Here is a 20,172-nt window from a genome sequence, read left to right on the forward strand (position 1 = left end):
CTCTAAGTGATGTGTATGACAGACAATTCCAGAATTAGATTAAATGAAATTTCTTTCTTTTTTTCATGGCAATATGATTATTTTGTATCTGAGTTTATTTATTTATTTATTTATTTATTTTGTCTGTAATGGTTGCTTTAATGACTGTGGTGTTTCCAAAGGACAATACTGAATATTTATCTGCCTGGACTGCCCTGGTGTTTATCTAACCACCTGGAACTGAACATCTACCAGCTACAGAAATGGAAAAAAGACATCGAGGGTGTTCATATGAAATTATAGCTTCATCTTCCTACTGGAACCATGCTTTATCTCTCCAAGTTTTCCTCAACCCCCTCTTAAATCTGCCCTTTTATTTGCTGTAGTTGCTCCACAAACATGTTTGTAGTAATGGCAATAGCTACAACTTTCAGTCCTTCATTCAAAACAGCAAATAAAAACCATTTCAGAGAGGAAAAAAAAAAAAAAAAAAAGGAACATGGCACAGAGTCTCAGAGCAGAGAAAACAGCTGTATAGAAGAGGCTGAGTTTTGACCCTTAATTTCACAGTATTTTTAGGTTTATGCACCTGGCGTTAGGTGCTGATGCCCAGCAGGTGGGGCAGGCTCCCCGGCCTGGTGCAAGAGGGCCCTCAGGCCCTAACGGCCCCACCTGGCCCCAATCTGTGACACCATTTAAGCTCCAGCCGAGGCCATGTTCTCCTTTAGGCTGTCTTATGGGGTTTTTCCCTTAAGTGCTCCTTCAGTTGCTTCCTTTTTTTGGCTCGTCCCTTGACCTTGCAGCCCTCTGAGGCCTGTGCTGGTTGGCACGTGGGGCAGCAGGCTCATGCCCAGCGGCTGTGAGGGGTAGTGCCTGCTGCCTCCATGTGTGGAGAGTGGTGTCTTGCCCTCATCCAAGCTAAAGACCTGGAGGAGAGAGCCAGCAGTTTGAAGTATGTGGTAGGTACCAGACTTAGTGTATTAAAATGGTACTGGCACCGCTGGGCAAAAATGCAAATGCTTCATGTCAATTTTTTGATGGGGTAAAATAGAGTGTAAATGCAGTGTGTTGTGAATTAGTCTGAATAAAGCTGCTTTCTGTTAGTGTGCTGAAATGGTTGGAAACGTGGTAATTTGTAAGATTCTTATTAGAAGAAAAAACAAACAGAAGACTGCTAAAAGCTGTTCTAAAGATAATGATATTATGTTTCAGTTTTCTTTTAACTGATCTTTCCGTCCAAGTGTGGGGAAAAGTGGCAGTGCAGAAATAGATAGGTGCTTTGTATGTCACTTTAATAAAATTTTGGTACTGTACACATTTAATAGAGTACCAGATTTTGGGCATAGTCATTACCTTTGGATTGTCTGTAATGACGTTCAAGCCAAAGGTTTATTATTCAGTTGGCTATCTTCTGAATTGCTCTCAGATTTAAATTAATTGCTGAAATATGCTTTCCTCCTGTACCAAAACCCACCCTTTTTGAGGCTGATTTTTTTCTATCTTTGCTTGTAGTGAAGAAAATAAGCAACTACATTTTATTTGCAGAGCATGAAATTAATCTTTACTTCCTTTTAAAAGCAGTCTGGCATGGATTCAAATACTTGTAACCTGAGGCTATGAAATTGAGCAAACTGCGATAGTTTGATACATGACCAAAACTAACAAAACAAAAAATCTATGGCCATGTTTTTGGGTACCATAAAATGACATGCTTCCTTGGAAGGAAGCAGTCTATTCTGTTTTAGGTAGCTGAAAATCTACATGTTAATGCACACTGGATGAAGTCTGGAGCTGAGAAATACCAGACTAAGAAGTCTTAGTGCAGTCTATGCCTTGACTTTTACTGCTTCAATATGTAGCTGTAAAACAATAATTTCATAATAATTTTAATATCGGAGATTGAAAAGAGTTAAGTGTTTTATTATGCTTCTGTGACTATAAGGTTGTAGAGTGCATTCAGCCTGAAAGTACAACCTGATAGCTCTCAGCTTTAGGCCTTTCCTCCAGTAGTGAGTCTGACTGGATGTGGCGGAAGCCATCTTGTTAGTGCCACAACCAGTAAAGCGCAGCTCCTCGCTGGCTGAAGTCCGTTTTGTTCAGGTGTTGTGCTTCTACATGGTTGTTATATGGCTGTATTTGTTGTTTCATCAAGCTGTGGAAACTTGAATCTCTTAATCTTTCTTCATAAATCACCCTTCCTTCAACTCTTGTTATCACTTTGTCAGTATTTTTCAGGCCTAGAGCTGAGTGGATTATGTAAAGCTATTGACTCCACAGTACTGTATATATAAAGGTGATCATCCCTTGATGTGGAGCAGCTTATCTTTACATATGAAATTATAAAATAACATGATTTTATATTATAGGCTTTTAGAAGGATTGATAGGAAGTCTGTAAGTGACAACATTATGGCTGGGATTTCATCCTTTCTGCAGGTCATCCTGAAGCCTACAGGTTAGCAGACGAATGTTGTTAAATCTAAACAGCCTTGGTATAGAGGCAAACCGTCAGAAATATTATAAGAGTAATATACATATGCACTGTATCAGAGTGATACATGTATCATACAAAATCATTGGATGTGAATGAACAACTTCCACAGAGTAGAGTCATGTTCTTCCCACAGTAAGATTTATTGCCTGGTTCTAAGAAATGCCTTAATTTTCAAGGAGGGTTGTGGTGGTGCAAATAGCATTATTTTCGTGGCAGAAACATGGCAAAGAGTTCTTTGCAAATGAAAGTCTGTCATTTTACCAATAAAACTGACAGTCTGGAGCAAAATTTGAAATACATCATTATTTTCCAAGAGAAACTCCAAGAGGAGTTATTTTTTCTTTGCTTTTAATGTGTAACATTCTCTCTAGCATTTAGCAAAAATATCAAATCATCACAGCAGAAAATAACAGTTTAAAGTAGTGTTCTGAGAATACAATAGGCTATAGTAACATCAGTGCAACTTTTCATTATTAGAATTTAGTATTATCTCGAACTAACCACAGCGTGTGAGTTCTGAACAGCATTGTCTTCATACTGCCCTACAAAAATGAAATATGCATTTGGTAGTATACCCAGTTAATCTTTCTACTGGTGCAGCTCACCGCTGTCTTGTGCTTCTAATTGGAAATTTACACTTTTGAAGGAAAAAAGTAACTTGTAATGGCAAATCCACTCAATAGTAGGTCTTAAAACAAACAAACAAAACACCTGCGTGAAGCATGACTGCATAGTCTCAGCCCAATTCTGAACATCAGACATCAGATGGAAAAGTGACTAAATCCAGGGTGGCTGAATTCAATCTAACTCCACCATGTTGTCACCTCTGGTAGCAGGAAAGTACACAGCTTTGACATGAATGGACATAGGAGAATGTTGTCTTTCTTCTTACCCCTAGAAAAAGTGCCAGAGGCTTAGCAGTGAACAAGCTGTTTAGGAAGGCTACAAAATGGCATGCCTGTATGCTGAAATACTGCATTTAGTCACATCCTTTGTTCAGAAGAGATCAAGAAGATGATCATGAAGTTAACTTCTAACAGAGTGTTCCCTACAAGGTTCAGTAGGGTGGCAGGTATAATCCCGTGCTTCATTAAACACTGTTTTTTGTGCTGAGGCATCTTTCCATAGAGATTGTTTTACTACTACTTTCCACATTTCAGACAAAACATACTTGTTATGAATGCTTGTCTTTCACAATCCAAGAATATTTAGTTAAATTAATGATTCTAATGCAAAGAACATTAGCTGTGTGAGAGGAATACTTTTCTGTTTACCCCGACATTTAATGTTTGAGGAAAATGGTGATTTTTTTTTTCAGATCCAAATGCACTCAAACCAGACCAAAAATCAGTAACTACATATGACAGCATATTCACTAGTCTGACTACTGACACGAAGGGCAATCTTGAACCTCAGTTTCTGGCTGCTTCCCTGACTAAAAGAACACTACAGTTTTATTTCATCAGCTACGTTAGTTACACTTCCTGTCCTGATAAATGTGTGTTACAAAGTCCAAAAGCACTTGAAGTTATCAAATTGCCTTTGATTACTTAAGTCTAAATAATGTATCAACCTTTCATCACCCTGAAGAAGAACTTTTAAGGTATTCCACTACTGATACTTGTTCTCAAAAAAAAAAAAAAAAAAAAAGACCAACCCCCTATTTTTTCCCCTAATCTGTATTCATTTGGTTTAATAATTCACTTTCTCTCCTGTAAATTCTTGTTTTTTTTCTGTGCATTCCTTGCCATTTAATTTCAAGAAGACCGAAGTTTGAAATTAACCGTGATGTATTGACTATTATTACTGTAGCTATCGAAAGGCATATTACGAGAGACACCAGTAGTTCTGCTGACCCTATTCACATTAAGTTTGTACTGCTTTAAGTATCAATTTGAAACTCTGCTAATGTAGTTGTACTTACAAGGGATATGTAATACAAAACTAGGCATGTGTTTGCTTTTTAGCTGCCAAAACATCTGTTTCCATTGTACAGTAGAAGTCCTGCAAGATGGGATTCTTTTGAGATATGTGGTTAAACCATTGTTTCTTTGAAGGCCACGTTTACAGCTAATGCAAGCACAGACAAATTTGTACATATAGCAAGGAGTCTATCCCAGAACTGATACAGTCTGACATCAGTGAATGGCCTAAATCAATTTGCAAACTCAGTGAATAGTTTTAGGATAAGCTTCTTTAATGTGAAGTATGCTGGCTCTTCCTGCAATCATTCACTAATTGGGCTTGTGCTCACCTAGTACTTTGACCTATGACATCCTCACTAAAATAGCCAAATAAGTCAAGGTAGATTTTTTTTTTTTTTTTGTGAGTTGCAGATTATTTAAGCCCTTTTTTTTTTTTTTGTAATTATCTATGTTTAGTGAATTTTCTGATCCTCTGTCACAAGAAAGTGTTCTGAGGACTGTTCTCCAGTGCAGGTTCTGTTTTCTTCTGCCCCAAGCAAAGACAGCTTTCTTTTATGGGTTGAGGAATACTTTGGAAGTAGTTGTTGAATTTTCCCTGATGTGAGCTGATGAGGAAAGACCAGTCCACTGGAACTGTCTGCATCCTTTCTTGGGGCCAGGTAACCTTTGGACTCTAGAAACTCTTGCAATATTTTCTTTTTAGCTTTGTACAAAGACCTTTCACCTGACTAAGACAGCTGGCTACAAATCTAGCATCCCCAGGGCATTCCTGAGTTTTCATAGCTAAGGATAAGATGGATATATCTTTCTTTTATATTTACTGAGCTTTCAGCAACTCCAGAAAATAGCCGACAAAGGCCTTCTTCGCTATTTTACTGGCATGTTGCTTCTATATTCTTATTTCATCTGTGTCTAAAGAACTGTACAGAAACATTTCTCTTGATGAGTAAGTAAGCATTATGTGATGTCAAAAGAGAATTTCTCGTGTAATTTCTAATGACAGAGCACCCTGATTTCACAAGATAGATGTATGTTTGAGATTTTAGCAGGTGTTCAAGTCAAAGTTACTAGATTGCAGCTGTCTGCTTTGGATCTTGTCCTGGCATTGGTACTCATTCTCACTAGTTTACTTCACTAATACTTCTGTTAATTTCTGATATCCAATATGAATATAGAAGGATCTGCTCTTTAGCAAGTATAAGCATTACATTATGTACTTTTTTAAAAGTACTTTGCAGCTAGTTCTGGCTGATGAATATTTTGACTTTGTACATGCCATATGCCTAACACATTCCAAAAGACATGTTGACAATTTGTAGAGCAACAGGTGTGAAAATTGTGATAAACAGAGGCTGATAAAAGCTTCATGAAACAAAGTTGTTTTAAAACATCTAGTATCACTTGAGATTAAAAAATAATAATAAATCATTTTTCAGAAAAATGGAAAGAAAAGAAAAGGCTTTAAAACTGTAATTCAATGTTTTTGTTTGTTTTTAGGTTATATCTAGACTAAATATGGCTTAAACCACTGATAGTCTGGGACAACATTTTTTCATCCCTTTCTATACCTCCTGACCTCTGCTAGCTACAAATGCCTAAGTGTCTAGGAGAAAGGAAAATGTTTGTGCTTTTATATGAATTAAAGCTAGTCTTACACGTTTCTTTCTTTAGAATGAAGTGAAAGGATACAGAAGAGAATTGTGTACATACTGTTTGGTAACTCACAGCCAGTTGTGCAAGGAAATAATTTGCTACTACAAAATCATTCTAAATTTCATATGACCTACCTTTGTATACCTTTTTATTCTTTCATTATTTGTGTCATTTAAAAATTTAGTGTCAGATCTGCTAATGCACCTATCTTATCTGGAAGACATCTGAAGATGTAGTCTTTGTATAGACAAGTAAGAACAGGAAAGTGTCTTCTCAAGCAAATACATACTTCTCAGCCGTGTGTAGGTAGGGAACAAAGTTAGCTGATTTGAAAATCTAGCTGTTTCTTCCTCACAACTGCCTCTTCCCTTCCTTCTTCATTTAAAATCTGTCATTTACTTGTTTATTTTTTTTAATTTCCACAGGTATTCATGTCCTCCAGAGCAATCTGAAATAGCTGCTTTTTCTACATGATCAGAAGGAGCTGACAGCATGGATGGACAGAAGAGGGCCATATTCAAGAAAGGTTTGGAAATTCTTTGTTTAATTCTGATTCTCTGCTGCTAAGAGATGGTGTTACCTGGTGCAGTTAACAATGTAGAGTCTAATCTAAATGTGTTTTGAGAACCTCATGTTTTTGAAGTTGAAGTTTAAGGTTCCTAGTGTTGTGTTATCTGGTCCCTAAATGATGGATTTCCAAATGTGGTGACATTGTTCTGGAATGCTGTGCAGTTTAGTAGAGCTCGTCCAATTAAAAATCACACACATATATATATATATATATGTATGTATGTGTATATATATAAGGGTATGGATATATGATGAAACTGATGCTTCCCATAAATGTGTGGAAAAAGTTCACTGGCCATTTTTGTGTGTAGTGAATTTCTAGAACCTACGTATTTATAGAAGTCTGTATTTGTGTGGTAGTATACATGTTCTACCAGAGTTAGGAGCAGTTGATCAAAACTTTCATGAAAAACATTTCTGTGTCTTTTATGTCTGTAGTAGTAAGCATGCATTGGTTGAAGAATATCAACCAGCCTGAGCTTGGAGGTAAAGACCGTCTCTAGAACTGTTACCAGCATAGCATGTTGAATGTATATGAAATCTGCCTACAGATTAAGCAATAGAACCATAAAAAGTAAATGTTGCTTAAGTATCTTTTCATATTATCACTTGTATCATACCTGTGATTTTTAAGGCAGATCTTAACTTAATTCTTACACTGAACAGTATCTTCTGGAAATCTTGGTAATCTTTAAAATGGTTACTCCAGACTAAAGTACTGTATGGGTTGAAAGATCTGGTCCCCGATTTTTAGGACATAGTCTCTTGGAAATGTGTTGCAATTCTAATTGTTAAATTACTTAAAATGAGCAGCTTAGCTTACTATAAAATTACGAAAAGCAAATAGCAAACTAAGATGTGACAGCTTTCTCCCCTTTTTAATCCAACTTCTCTTTCCCTTCTGAGGAAGCTTTGTCCCTTATTTCTCTTTATTTATGCTGAGCTTATAATGGTTCCTGCAACTATTTGTATGGAAAAGTTTGAGAGAAGCTGGCATTGTATATACAACATACACAGCTTGCTTTTCTTGCAATCATGGGCTTTATTTCATCTCTGCGTCATTATGGTTATGATGGAAATTCTGTTGTGGCAAGCATCCTGACTGCAGATTTTTAATAAGATCCCCTCTGTGCTCGATAAGTATAGATTCAATTCTCAGTGAACTTCTACAGTAACTCTTGTATTTGGATATTGTATTATTTTCCCTTTGTTACACAAGAGTAACTAAAAAGTTATGGGTGGTCACAAATTTACAGAGTTCGGCAGCAAATAGTTGTGGCAAAAAACATCTCCCTGTTGCAGGAGGATATTCAGTGACTGGCAATGCAATAGGGAAATTCAGATGTAATTTACATATGCGGTGATTTTTTTTTTTTTAGGTGGATCTTTTATTCATTCTAGAGCTAACTTCTACATTGAGAGAGTGGTTAAAAACTAGTTTATCTCTATTGTCTGATTCCAAATTTTTGGCTTAATATTTCAGTGTCAGAGCTGACCACAACAAACCACAAAATTGCCTTAATGAATAACCTTGAATGTATATGGGGGAATTTCTGTCCACCAGAGAGCTGTGCATAAGCATTTATTGGGTAGTCCCACTTCCTAGTGCACCAATAAAAATAAGAGCCTAAAGGTCATTGCAGCTAGTGTAGATTACAGGAATCCCCGATGTATCAGTAGTGACGAGAACCAAAAGAAGTCCTTAAGGTAATTTTCTTCCTCCTTGCTTTCTGTTCTGTGTGTACCCTGCTTAGGACTTAGCCTTCATGGCTAACTACACACACACATGCACACTAATATCCCAGTGAGAAAGTTAATATTCCAATATGGTCATACACATAGAGTCCACGCAGATGGCAGAAATAGGGTTCCATTCTGTGTTAAATGAGATGGTAAGTTTGTAAATGAGTGTAGAATGGTGTAACAGGTATGCTTACAGCTCGGAATACAAGTCAGAGAGAAAGGATGACAAGGAGTAAAATTCATGCTAGTCCCTATGGAGGTTAATAACAGTTGTGATAAGTAGTAAAATACAGAAGAGAGGAACTGAAATGTGAAATTCCTTGATACAGCTTATTACAGGCTCAGGTGGAAGACGGGTACAAATTTCTCCTCATAATTATCTGTCTACTTAAAGCCAAATAAATTAGAGATGCTTGGGGGGAAAAAAGAAGACAAACCATACTCTCTTGCTCAAAGTACAACGTTGTAAAAATTATCTTTTGTTCTTAATTGAATATAATGTAATATTGTTACCTACCTTAAGTTCTCTAAAAAAGATGCTACTCCTAGCCCACTCGACAATGGAGAAGAGGGTTTGGTCAGCCATTTTACACATAAGCCCAAATGTGTTGAGCTTCTCGTGTTTGCTTCTGTTGGCTTGCTCCTGCTGCAGATATGCCATGATCTTAGCTTGGACTTGTGGCTCATCTGGCTCACATTTGAGGAGTTCCAATATCAGATGTGGAATACTTGCTGGTGAGCTTGTTTGGTAACTATCCATGTATGAGTATCCCATTATTGACTCTGGTGAGCTAGTGTAAGGGTCAGGGTACTCAGACTTGATAGCACGGCTTGGAAAATGGCCATATGTTTGGTAACCTTGCAAGCTGCCGTGGGGTGGCATTGTCATACTAATCGGAGAGGTTACAAAGGGACTTCTGTCATAGTCTGTAGGAGGCAAGGCAGTGTGGTTCAGAGGTAGGCCTTTGGAGGCAGAATGGATGTTCTGGATCGCAGAGGATATTGTCAGGTCAGTTGGCATTGCTTGGATCACCTGAGTCATGGCTTCCAGTTTAAGTCCATTTGCTCGGATAAGAGCTTTCTTCTGCTGCTTCAGTGCCCTGTCTCTCTTGTACATTGGTCCAAACTTGTTTCTACCGCCACGCATTCGGTCAGCTCGCACAGCTGTCAGGGGAGAGAAGTACATCGTAAAGAAAACTTGAAATCAACATTCTTTAAAGAAACATAGTAAGACAGAGCAGAAATGTAAAAATGTAACTGCATGATTTTTTTTTTTCAATTTCAAAGTAGCACTTTTATTCCTGAAGAAAAAAAATTATTAAATGTCCCTTTTTTCAGGTAATTTAAATATACCATGCATGTCGCTAACATGAAAGAACTGCTCTTTACATTGATTAGGAGACAGGGACAAACACAATGGTTGGCTGCAGGAATTTCACACCTGCTATAGGATCATGTGGAGATTTCAATGTATATTTGATTTCGTCTAGCTACTATGTCATTAAGAAACAAGGGCTGATGTCCAAAATTTGAGATGTATCCAGTGGACCCCACTGTCTCATTGTAATCATTCTATTACTGCCTTCCATGGCAGCAAAACATCTGAAACGTAAATTGTGAAATGTTCAGTAGTCACAAAGGGGAATATGTTTTTCTTGGCAAAAAAGGAAATATTTTCTTTTGAGGATTCTGTTCAAATTGGTGTAGAACTTGGAAAAAAAATCTAGATATCTGAACAGCTTTACAGAAATGTTTAGCTGCAGTTGGAACGTGTAGAGAGAAAACTGTCAGCTCACTGCCTTCCATGTGGAAGGTGGAAGTGACACGGAAACTATTGGCGCTGTTCTGGCTTGTAATATCTCCGGAATTAGGAATAATTAAAACAAATCCACTTCAACAGCTGCCTTGGGAATCATACTGGTGGTCTCTGTCACAGCAGTGTCTGTCACCATGGTATATATGTAATGGTCTAGCGAGGAGCTCCCACCAAGCCCACCTTGCCCAGCGGCAATTAGATTGAAAGAGGAACCTTTGACAACCTGGTGACATGTTGAGACTGCTGAGATTGCTGGAGGTTAAGTTCTTGAGCTTTTTATCTTAGGGATTAGTAGAACATTAAAAATTTATTATGAATGCTAGATACGCATAATACTGTACATTATCATAAGGACTTTAACGTTTAATGATTTTTTTTGGTCCATGGTAATTTATGAACTAGACTTTAAGGCTATATATATCACTATCAGGGAAATACACATAAATATCACAAACATTTACAATTATGGAAGTACGCATTCTTCTGATTTTCTAAATAGAGGAAAAGTTGTGTGTGTACAGCTAAGGAAGTTAAAGTACATTTTAAAAGTATCTTTAAAAATACATGTACTTTACTTACATTTGTAGTAAAATTGCTTCTACTATTGCTGCTGAATGTTGATATTGAATGAAATGCAGGAATTTAAAATAATTAAATCACCATGCTGCTAAATGTAATTAACTTTAAACATGTATATACAGTATCCTTCCAAGTATTCTAGAATTAACAACTGTAAGCCAAATTCTATTAGCACATACTCTCATGTAAGTCCTACAGATACTAGGGTATATTGCTTGTAATTGCGGAAGCACAAAATTTGGTCCCATATCATTGCCAGCAATTGAGAGGTGTTAGAAGTAGCAGTAGTTACAGGTATTTTGTCCTCATTCTTTATGTCAACAATGAGAAAAGGATTCCAAATGTCCTATTATATTACTGTTTGAATTTGGAAGACTGTGCCATTCAGAATGTTTAGTGCAGTGTCAGTGCTAGCTGAGTCTCGTGGGCGATTAAGAGTAGTGCTGAATTCATCAGACTGCAGGAGGCTGAGTATTCTGTTGATCTTCAGTTATATCAACAGATTTCCGTTGCCAAACTCAGGTGACAGGGGCTTATGCTATATGGTTCTTTTAAAGGTTTATTGTATCCCTTACTGGTCTGATTCTTCCTATAAGTGTCAGGTGAATGTGATTTCAGTATGATTTTTAAAATAAGGATTTTATAAGCTTGTCCTTGGTCAAGCAGAAATTCCATTCATTTGCTGTGAAATCTGAATTTTAGTATTCTATATATCAAAGTTAAAGTTGTGTATGAGTCTCACATTTTAATCAGAATGATTATTGCGCATTGCATTATCTCAAAGGGTATTGTACACTTCTCATTCTTCTCTACCTGAGAGAGCCAAATGAAGTCAAAAAATATACTTCAAAATTCTTACTCTTTCATTAGTACTAACATCTCAGGTGTAGCATCACAAAAAATATAGGATGTAATTTAAGAGATTTTGTTCTTTAATCCCAAAGCAGGTCAGTGTGAGAAGTACACATTTTCTCTCTCACCTATGCCACATTATTAGAAGATACTATTTAAAAACAAACAAAACAACAACCAGACAAAATAGAAATAAAATTGGATCACTGTCTGTAACAATGACTTTTTAAAATCTGGACTCTTCTTATAAAAAGACTTAATTTAGGTTAAACATTAAATAAAGCTGCAAAACTAATTTCCATACTATCTAGATCCCTTCATTCAAAAGCTCAAAAGTACTGAAATATCAAAACATATGTATATGAAATTTGAGTTTATGGTTTTGACTAGGCTTTAGTGACTTTCCATTTACTCATTAGATTTCCTTTAGAGAGCAACAATTTCATTGAACTCACAAAGTTACCTTTTACTGTAACTTCAAAAACATGATAAATACATAGCATATTTTTTATAAACCAGTATGTATCATACGTAGTCCTTATTTTTCAGGAATTAATCTATAGTTGACAATACGAGCAAAACTTATAGGGCTTACCTTCTAATTTCATTCCAACGCTTAGGCATTTTTGAAATCGACAGTAAGGACATCGTTTTCTCTGTGTTTTGTCAATCTGGCAATTCTGATTTTCTATACATGTGTACCTTTTGTTATTCTGGACTGTTCGCTTAAAGAATCCCTGCATGATAGACACAAAAGTTAGCTTCTGTTGCTTGAACAGTGTTTCAGCATTTTATTTTACAGAAATCACTGTAGTGTATTTTTCATACACCACTTGAGAACTTCTGAAGTTATATGGTTTACTTTAAATTACAGAGAGCCGTACCCAGGAGAAAACCACCAGAGTCTAGAGGTTTTCCTGTATTAGGGCTATGTTTTATACACTTACGTCAAAGCTTAACAAGACTGGCTATACTCTCCTGTGCCCCTAGCAGTGGTAGCAGCAGTAGAGAGGTTGACCAGCTCTTTTTGTATTTCTCAATAATTGTAAAATGACTGAAGTGTTCCCTGGAAAGTAATTCTATATGAAATAAGTAGGAACTCTATGGCAAAGATAACAGAAATACAGAATACCTCCTGCTAATGTACATCCCAATGGTGCATGCTAAAGGCATAAGTGCTTGTTATTCACTTCTCATTGATTTTTTTTTTTTTTAATGAAAATATAATGTGCTAAGTTAATTTTCCCATGCCACTAAATATCTTAAATTGCATTGTTCTGGCAAAGGAGGTTCCTTTACAGGGCATTACTTAAAAAATTGCAAAGAACTTAAAACATTTTTACATGACAAATTTGACATGCTATAAATTTGAAACCGTTTAAACTCTTTTGTATAATAGAATCATTCAGATATATGCAACTCATGTTTGAAGATAAATTAACAAATATTTTATTCTCAGAATTAGTAATTTAATTATACAATAGCTACTCGACTCTGTCAAGTGAGCTCTGAGAGTATATAGTTTGTATAAAAAAGTGCAAGGTCATCACAATCCCAGAAATTTACATGATAATGTTGAAGGATGGAAAATCTTAAGAAAGCTGCATTAGACTTTGCAAAACTGCTCTGTATTGAGGATACTTTTTCACTTTATCCTCCGGGAACAGCAATGCTATAAATGTATATAAATCAACTAAAATCAATATTTAGGACAGTTAGGAAGGAAAGGTGTTCTTTAGCTACATCACTTTACAACAGCAAAACACTTAAAAGCAGTGATAAAGCTCCAATCCAAACCAGTCCAAGTTGTTTTTTTCCATCTGTACAAATATGCTTGGTGAGATCTCAAATGCTTTGGTGGTTAATTTTTCATGTGACTAACAAGAAACACATCAGAAGTAAGCCAAATTATTACACATCTATATTTTTCAATTATCTGTTTTTTCCTGTTTGTTTGGAACTTTTTTGGGCTGTACTTCTGTTTGTATGAAGAAATTGGTACAGAACCTTGCAGCTTTCACAGGTGAGAAGTCCGTAATGGTACCCAGACACTTTGTCTCCACAGACTGGACACAGTTCCTCGAGGTCTTCATCATAAGAGTAATTCACCATTTTAAACTGAGACACTGGGAAAAGGAGAGATAGCACATTCAATTAGAGTTACGTGAATAGCTCACTTTTTCTGCAACTGTTTTCGTCTAGAGGGAAAGTTCTTTCAGCACGCCGCTGCGAACTGCAAAAAGTTTTATTTTTAAAAGCGGAGCTTGCACGGGAACGCGTAACTTTTCCCCAACTGCAAAGCCGCGTGATACTTGGCAGGTGGGACACAACCCCGCCGGCTCCTCGCCTTCCTGCTCTAAATATGAACGCTTCCCGAGCGCCCGCGACCCAGCGCCGTGTTTGCGGCATCCCCAACTGCCCGAATTCATCCAAATCCGAAAGTAGCCGAGGACGGGCTTTAAAAAGGCGGGACGCGAAGCTGGAAGTGCCGCCGGCGGGCAGTAACCGCGTTCGTTTCCTTTCGACTTTTCTTGCAGCGCCAGCCCGCAAATATTTGCTGAGCCCCAGCGCGTCCCGCAGCCCCGCCGGGTACCCACTCGCCGAAGCGGCGAGCTCGGGGCGAGCTGGGCTGGGGGCAGCTCGCCCCTGGGGCTCTGGGGGCGGCCGGCGGGGTCCTGCTGGGCAAGGACGGCGGCGGCGGGGGGCTCCCGAGCGAGGCCAGCGGCACCCCCGGGCTGCTGCCTCCGGCACGGCGCGGCTCGGGGCAGGGGAGCGGCCGCAGTCCGGCCCGACCCGCCGCCTGCCAGAGCCTGGGGGGGACTCGGAGGAGGGCCCGGCACGGTCCCCCCCCTCTGCTCCCGGCCGCTGGGAGCGAGTTCCCCTCCTCGCAGGAAAACCCGAGTGGGAAAGCAGGGGGTTTCCGAGCGCCGCGCCCTGGCACCGAGCCTCCTCCGAGGGCGAGAGAAGGGGAGGAGAGGAGAGGGCTGGGCTGGGCTGGCCGCCCCCAGCACCTCCGCGGCCCCCGGCCCACCCCGCCCCGGCTTCCCAGCAGGTCCCGGGAAGGAGAGGGCAGAATTTCGAAAGAGCGGCCGGGACCGGAGTTTCCACCGCGGGGGAGGGCGGAGCGGGCAGGGTCCGAGCACCGGGCAGCCGCCCCCTCCCGGGGCAGCCCTCGGACGGGGGCTCCGCTGCCCCCCGGTGGCATTCCCAGCCCGGGCATCCCGCTGCCACCCCCGAAGTTTCGCACCGCCGCCACCTGCGCTGCGCCCGGGGGACAGCCCGGTGCCGCTCGGGGCCCCGGGGGCGGCTCACGGGGTGTCCTCTGCAGGACCCCCCCGCAGCTCCGCCGCCGCCAACTTGGCGAGAGTTTTTGGGGCGGCCCGGGGCTGAGCCCCCGCTGGCCGGGCGGACCCGAGCACGGCGTCCCGGGGAAGGCTCCCCCCGGCCAGCGCCGGGAGCCGGCGGCCCCAAACTTTTTGGCAGGACGAAGGGGCGCCTCGCCAGAGGGGTAGGAGCCGAGCGTGAGCGGAGGGGGAGCGCCGTGCCCGTCCCCCCTTACCTTGCATGTTTTCCGGCATCTGCCCCTGTTCCCCATTCGACCGGGCGAGTCCCAGGGCCTCCGTCTCCACTTTGGGCAGCATGACAAGGCGGCTGCGGGCCGGGCTGGGGGCTCCGTGACCGTCCGCGACACCAGCACCTGGACACGGCAGCACAGATTTAGCTGGACCAAGGGGCGCTCGGCGGCCGCTGCCTCTTCCTCCTCCTCTTCCTCCTCCTCCTCTTTCCTCCCTCTGCTCCACGCCAGCCCTTGCCCTGCTGCCGCGGGAGCACCGAGCGGCCCCGGCCGCCGGGAAGCGCCGCCGGGTGCCCGCGGCTGCGGTGGTCGGGCTGCAGGCGGCGGGGGCGGAGAGGAGGAGGAGGAGGAAGGTCGGGGGGCGCAGGAGAGGAAGGGGCGACCCCGGGAGCCCGCAGCGGCTCCGCCCGGGGCTCAGCGCGGCGGCAGCCCGGCGCCCCGATCCATGCGGAGCGGCACAGTGCACGGGAGCGCTCTGCCGCCGCTGGTGCTGCTGGACAGGGTTCCCACCCCCGTCCCCCTCCTCCCTTCCTCCCTCCTCCTCCTCCTCCTTCTTCCCCCCCCCTTTTCCCCCGCCACAAGTGCGGAGGTGCCGAGTCAGGACCTCCAGCCCCTGGCCCGCGGGGAGGCGCTCCCGGAGCCCGGGGGCTGCGGGGGGCTCCGGCGGAGGGGGGCACTGACACCGCCCTCGCAGCCAGGAAGGCAGGGCCGCGATGAGCAACACCCTCACACACACACACACGAGCAGAACCCACTCGCCCCCCGCCCGCTGGTTGGGTCGGGGGCCGGGGCTGCGGTCACCCCCCCCACCCAGCCCCAGCGGAGCCCCCCCGGGCACCAGCCCGGCTGCGCCTCCCTGCCCCGGGCAGCCCCTCGGCAGCTCCCCGGGGCCGGCGGCGGCTGCGGGACCCCCGGCGCTCGCCTTCCCTGCGGGCGGGGGGCAGCGGGAACCTGGAATAAGCGGGCAGGAGCCGCGCTTGAGCTCACCCTACCTAGTCTGGCTTTTCGGGGCTCCCTTCCCTAAAACTTCTTGCGAAACGTGCCGCTGCACCGTTTGCGCAAAACCCAGTGCCCTGGCGGAGCCGTGCCTCCCTTCCCCGGCCGGCACTGCCTGCAGAGCTGTCCCGAACCGCTCGTTTCGTGCCTGGGCGGCGAGATCCGGGGGGGCCCCGCGGCACGGCGGGGGCCGGGGGTCCGGGCTGCCCGGTGACCCCGGCCGGACCCCCCGCCCGGGCCCACCGGGGCGGGCTGAGCGGCTCCTGCCCCTTCTGCCGCCCGCGCTGCTTCCGTGCGCTCAGCGCCGTTGTGCGCGCTCCGAGGTGAAAACCTTTGGCGGTGAGAGGTGCTTCCGACCCAAGGCGAGGCGCGGCACTGCCCGCAGCGCGGGTGCCTCGTTTCCTATCGATTGGGGCGGATTGGGTAAAAGCTGCCCCCGGTGCGGACTTGCTGAGCGCCGGGGGCGATCGAAAGATGGGGCGCGGGGGGGGACCGGCCACCTGCGGCCACGGGCCCGGGCGCGCCGCGGTCCTCACGCTTTGAACCTCCCGCAGCCACCGAGCGGGAGAAGAGCTCTTCGTCTAAAGCAGCGCACATCCCGAGCCAGCCCTGCCCCGGCAGCGCTGAAATCGATTTTCTCTCATTCCTTTCCCTCTCCGCGCAGGGTTTGGCAGTTCGGGGACGGACCCAACGCGCAGAGAGGCTGGGACCTCTCGGGCTCCTTCCCTTCTCCCGTTCCCCTCGGTGCCGGGCAGCCTCGCTCTGTACCCAGGCTGTTTCTCCGCTTACAATTTCACATCCTAGCGGTTCGCCTCCAACGAGTTTTAGCGGGGGGACGTGGCGAGCTGCGGGCCCGGCCGGCTGAAGGCTGAGGCCGCAAGCCGCCCGCAGGGAGAGCGGGGATGCCCGCGTCTCCGGGCCGAAGCAGGTGGGGCTGAGCCCCCGCCTGGGCCCTGGCTGTGCGGGCTGCGACCCCCGCTCTCACCGCACTGAACGCGCCCGCCCCTGGCAGCCCGGAGGGCTGAGGGTCCCCGCGGGAGAGCAGCCGTCGGAGCACGGCCCCGCGGGCTCGCCGGCAGGCCTCGGCACGCCTGGGTGCCGCGCAGCGGTGGGGCGCCGTCGGGGAACCAGGTGCTGCTTTCCCTGCCGGCCCCGCTGCGGGGAGGCGCCCCGGGACTTCTGCTCCGGGAACGGCACCCGCGTTTCGGGAGAAAGCCGGGGGAGAAGAAAACCCCGAGCCCGGACAGGGCAGGAGGGAGCCGCCGGAGTGGGACGGGACGGGACGGCCGCCTGTGCCCCGGCGGAGGGGCTCTCCCCGGCCACCCCCTCGGGTCTGGCCCCAGCCCCCGTCCCCGAGCGCTTCGCTCCCCCCCATGGGCTCAGTGTCATTCCTCCGGGAAGGCTTTGGAGCCCGTTCAAAGTGTACATTGCAAAGCTGCTCCGCGAGCTATCGCCATAGATGAAAATACTTTGGAGTGGTTATTACACATCCACGTTTCTCCGAAGTAACAGTTTAGGGCAGTACACATTATAAATGATACCTGGTCCCTTGTGGCTACATTTAATTTAACATGGAGTTCCAGCTCTCACGATTGCCTTGAGCAACCTTAATTACCCTTTCTTCTAATCTCTTCTCCATTCCTTACTAAGTTCTCCAAACTTTTTTTTTTTTTTTTTTTAAATGTGATTTCTCTCCTGAGTTTGCCTGCCTTGTTCTGACTTTGCCTGAAGGTCTTGATTGACGCGTGTAATTATAATTATAAAAGATGATGGCTCGGGGAGCCTCCAGCAGCCTTGATTAGTACAAGGATCAAGACCTGGAATATTTTATACTTCCCTATTTAAATGTATGTACATTTACATTAAAAAAACGCCGTCTAATTTTAAATAATCTGAAGCTTCTTCCACCTCTCTGTTTTCAAGGCGGAGGGTTCTGTGTGATGCTATTTGAAGGCAGGCTCCTATTTCTTACAGCTTCAAAGAGGCCACAGAATCCGGGCAAATTTTCCCCTAAGCGGGGACATTTCCATCTCTGAGGATCTGCTCGAGGAGCACCAAACAGCACGCTCCCTTCTACCTCCGCGCAGGGAAGTGCCCCGAAGGTTTCATTTACCTTCCCAGCAAGCAAACTCCAGCGAGAGCTTTTTGGCGGGAGTGTTCAAGACAAACTTCGCAGAAACAAATGAGAGAAATTAATGAAAGACTGGAAAGTTTCTGCTGGGAAGTCTAAATGCGACGCCAATCAAAAAGACTCACAGGGAAGTCTTTAAGGAGAGAAATCCGCATCCTCTCCCCCGTCCTCTCCCACTGAGCGCTCACATGTGCAGCCCCAGAGTCAAGCTGCGCAATCGCTCCCTGAAACCAGTGGCTTCAGCCAACCTGTCCCGGCACACCGCCCGCCCCACACACGGCCCCACACACCGCCCCAAACACCGCCCCAGCCCCGGGGAAATGCCCCGGAGCAGGCAGCGGGGGACAGCGGGCGGCGTGCGCAGGAGCCCTCTGCAGCTGCGGCGTTTGTAATGCGTGTGCGGCAGCATCTCACACACCCCTCCGCACAACTTCACGAGACTGTTTGTACCAGGGAATACGCATTTATCACAAGTTTTTCTTTTCTTTTCTTTTCTTTTCTTTTCTTTTCTTTTCTTTTCTTTTCTTTTCTTTTCTTTTCTTTTCTTTTCTTTTCTTTTCTTTTCTTTTCTTTTCTTTTCTTTTCTTTTCTTTTCTTTTCCTTTTCTTTTCCTTTTCTTCTTTTCTTTTCCCCTTTTTCCTTCCCTCTTCTCTTCTCTTCTCTTCTCTTCTCTTCTCTTCTCTTCTCTTCTCTTCTCTTCTCTTCTCTTCTCTTCTCTTCTCTTCTCTTCTCTTCTCTTCTCTTCTCTTCTCTTCTCTTCTCTTCTCTTCTCTTCTCTTCTCTTCTCTTCTCTTCTCTTCTCTTCTCTTCTCTTCTCTTCTCTTCTCTTCTCTTCTCTTCTCTTCTCTTCTCTCTTCCTCTTTCTCTCTCTCCCCGTGTCTTCACCCCTCCCTTGCTTCCTTGTCACAAACAGATCACCCCTGTGCTACAAAGGGGAGGGTTCCTTGAACCTTTCCAAATCGCATAGCCAACGGGCTCTTCTCCTGACTTTGCCGAGGAAATGTTGTGTTTAATTCCTAGGGATTCATTTGGGTGGAGGTTGTTAGTGCCTCCGACTCAGGCTTTAGAAAATAATCTGTCCCTTCTAGAGAACTGGAAAAAACAACCCACAAAAACATACTTTATTTTTCTGCAATGTTTTTGATCCGCTGTCAGCGAAACGGAGTGGGTGCTTCGGGCTGAAATACTTTCTGTAGTAAAACGCACACCACAGAGGATCACTTTCCAAAGCCTGTTGCAATTTTTTCTGCTGCGAATCATTCTCTGCTGCCTTACGGAGAAGTCGATCCTCCCTGGTCCGGAGCAGAGAACATTTCCAAACAGTCAATTATTGACTGAGCAGCTATTTTTAAAGCCCGGCCGAGCTTACCGCCGCCCGCTGGAATGCGCCGCTGCCTTATAAACACCTGGCACCGAGGGGTGATGCAAAGCTCGGGGATACTCCAGAGCGAGGAGCGTGTCGGGCCAAGTGGGTGGTAAAGCATCTCCGTGATTGCCCTGCTTTTATTGCTCAGTGAGTCACCGCCGAGGTGGTGGAAGGTGGCGTGAGCCCTCCCCGCGTCCTGCCGCCGCTGCCCCGCTGCTTGCTCCTGCCCGGAGCCTGCCCCGGGGCCGGGGGGCAGCGGAGGGAGGCCGGAGGCTTCCCCGGGCCGGCAGCCCCGGCAGCCTTCGCCACGCGGCGGCCTTTGGGCAGGAAGCACCCCGGGATTCGCAGCCTGCCGGATTTTCGCTGTTTTTTAACGACCACCGCACGCCTGCCACCGTAGGCAAGGCGCGTCCTAGCGCAGCGCTGCCTGGACCTGTTGCCGCTGGCGGTGCGGAGGGGAAAACCTCGCAGGGGACCCACGCCGGGTCCCACCCG

At 45.0% G+C, this 20,172-nt stretch overlaps 1 protein-coding gene and 2 long non-coding RNA genes across 9 annotated transcripts in view; 2 read left to right on the forward strand and 1 right to left on the reverse strand.

Moving 5' to 3' along the window:
- LOC110354076 (uncharacterized) overlaps positions 1-294 on the forward strand; it is a 125,871-nt gene extending 125,577 nt beyond the window's left edge. For all 3 annotated transcript variants that reach the window (XR_011811142.1, XR_011811143.1, XR_011811144.1), the window contains one exon: positions 162-294. This is a non-coding gene — a long non-coding RNA (uncharacterized lncRNA). The remainder of the gene's footprint in view (positions 1-161) is intronic.
- Positions 1-20,172, reverse strand: part of NR5A2 (nuclear receptor subfamily 5 group A member 2) — an 87,240-nt gene that overhangs the window by 62,879 nt on the left and 4,189 nt on the right. The window contains exons 1-5 of one of the 2 annotated variants that reach the window (XM_027462712.3): positions 16,177-16,386; positions 15,170-15,307; positions 13,618-13,736; positions 12,206-12,347; positions 8,881-9,527 (exon numbers count right to left, since the gene is read on the reverse strand). In XM_027462712.3, the coding sequence (XP_027318513.1) occupies positions 8,881-9,527; positions 12,206-12,347; positions 13,618-13,736; positions 15,170-15,251 (990 nt within the window). In that variant the 5' untranslated portion in view covers positions 15,252-15,307; positions 16,177-16,386. Of the gene's footprint in view, positions 1-8,880; positions 9,528-12,205; positions 12,348-13,617; positions 13,737-15,169; positions 15,308-16,176; positions 16,387-20,172 lie in introns of those variants that run through there. The other variant, XM_027462711.3, reaches the window with a different exon arrangement.
- LOC140003133 (uncharacterized) overlaps positions 382-20,172 on the forward strand; it is a 139,373-nt gene continuing 119,582 nt past the window's right edge. For 2 of the 4 annotated variants that reach the window (XR_011811146.1, XR_011811147.1), the window contains exons 1-2: positions 382-938; positions 6,476-6,576. This is a non-coding gene — a long non-coding RNA (uncharacterized lncRNA). The remainder of the gene's footprint in view (positions 939-6,475; positions 6,577-20,172) is intronic. The other 2 variants (XR_011811145.1, XR_011811148.1) reach the window with 1 other exon arrangement.

The sequence above is a fragment of the Anas platyrhynchos genome, chromosome 8, assembly GCF_047663525.1.
Source record: "Anas platyrhynchos isolate ZD024472 breed Pekin duck chromosome 8, IASCAAS_PekinDuck_T2T, whole genome shotgun sequence".
Taxonomy (NCBI): Eukaryota; Metazoa; Chordata; class Aves; order Anseriformes; family Anatidae; genus Anas; species Anas platyrhynchos.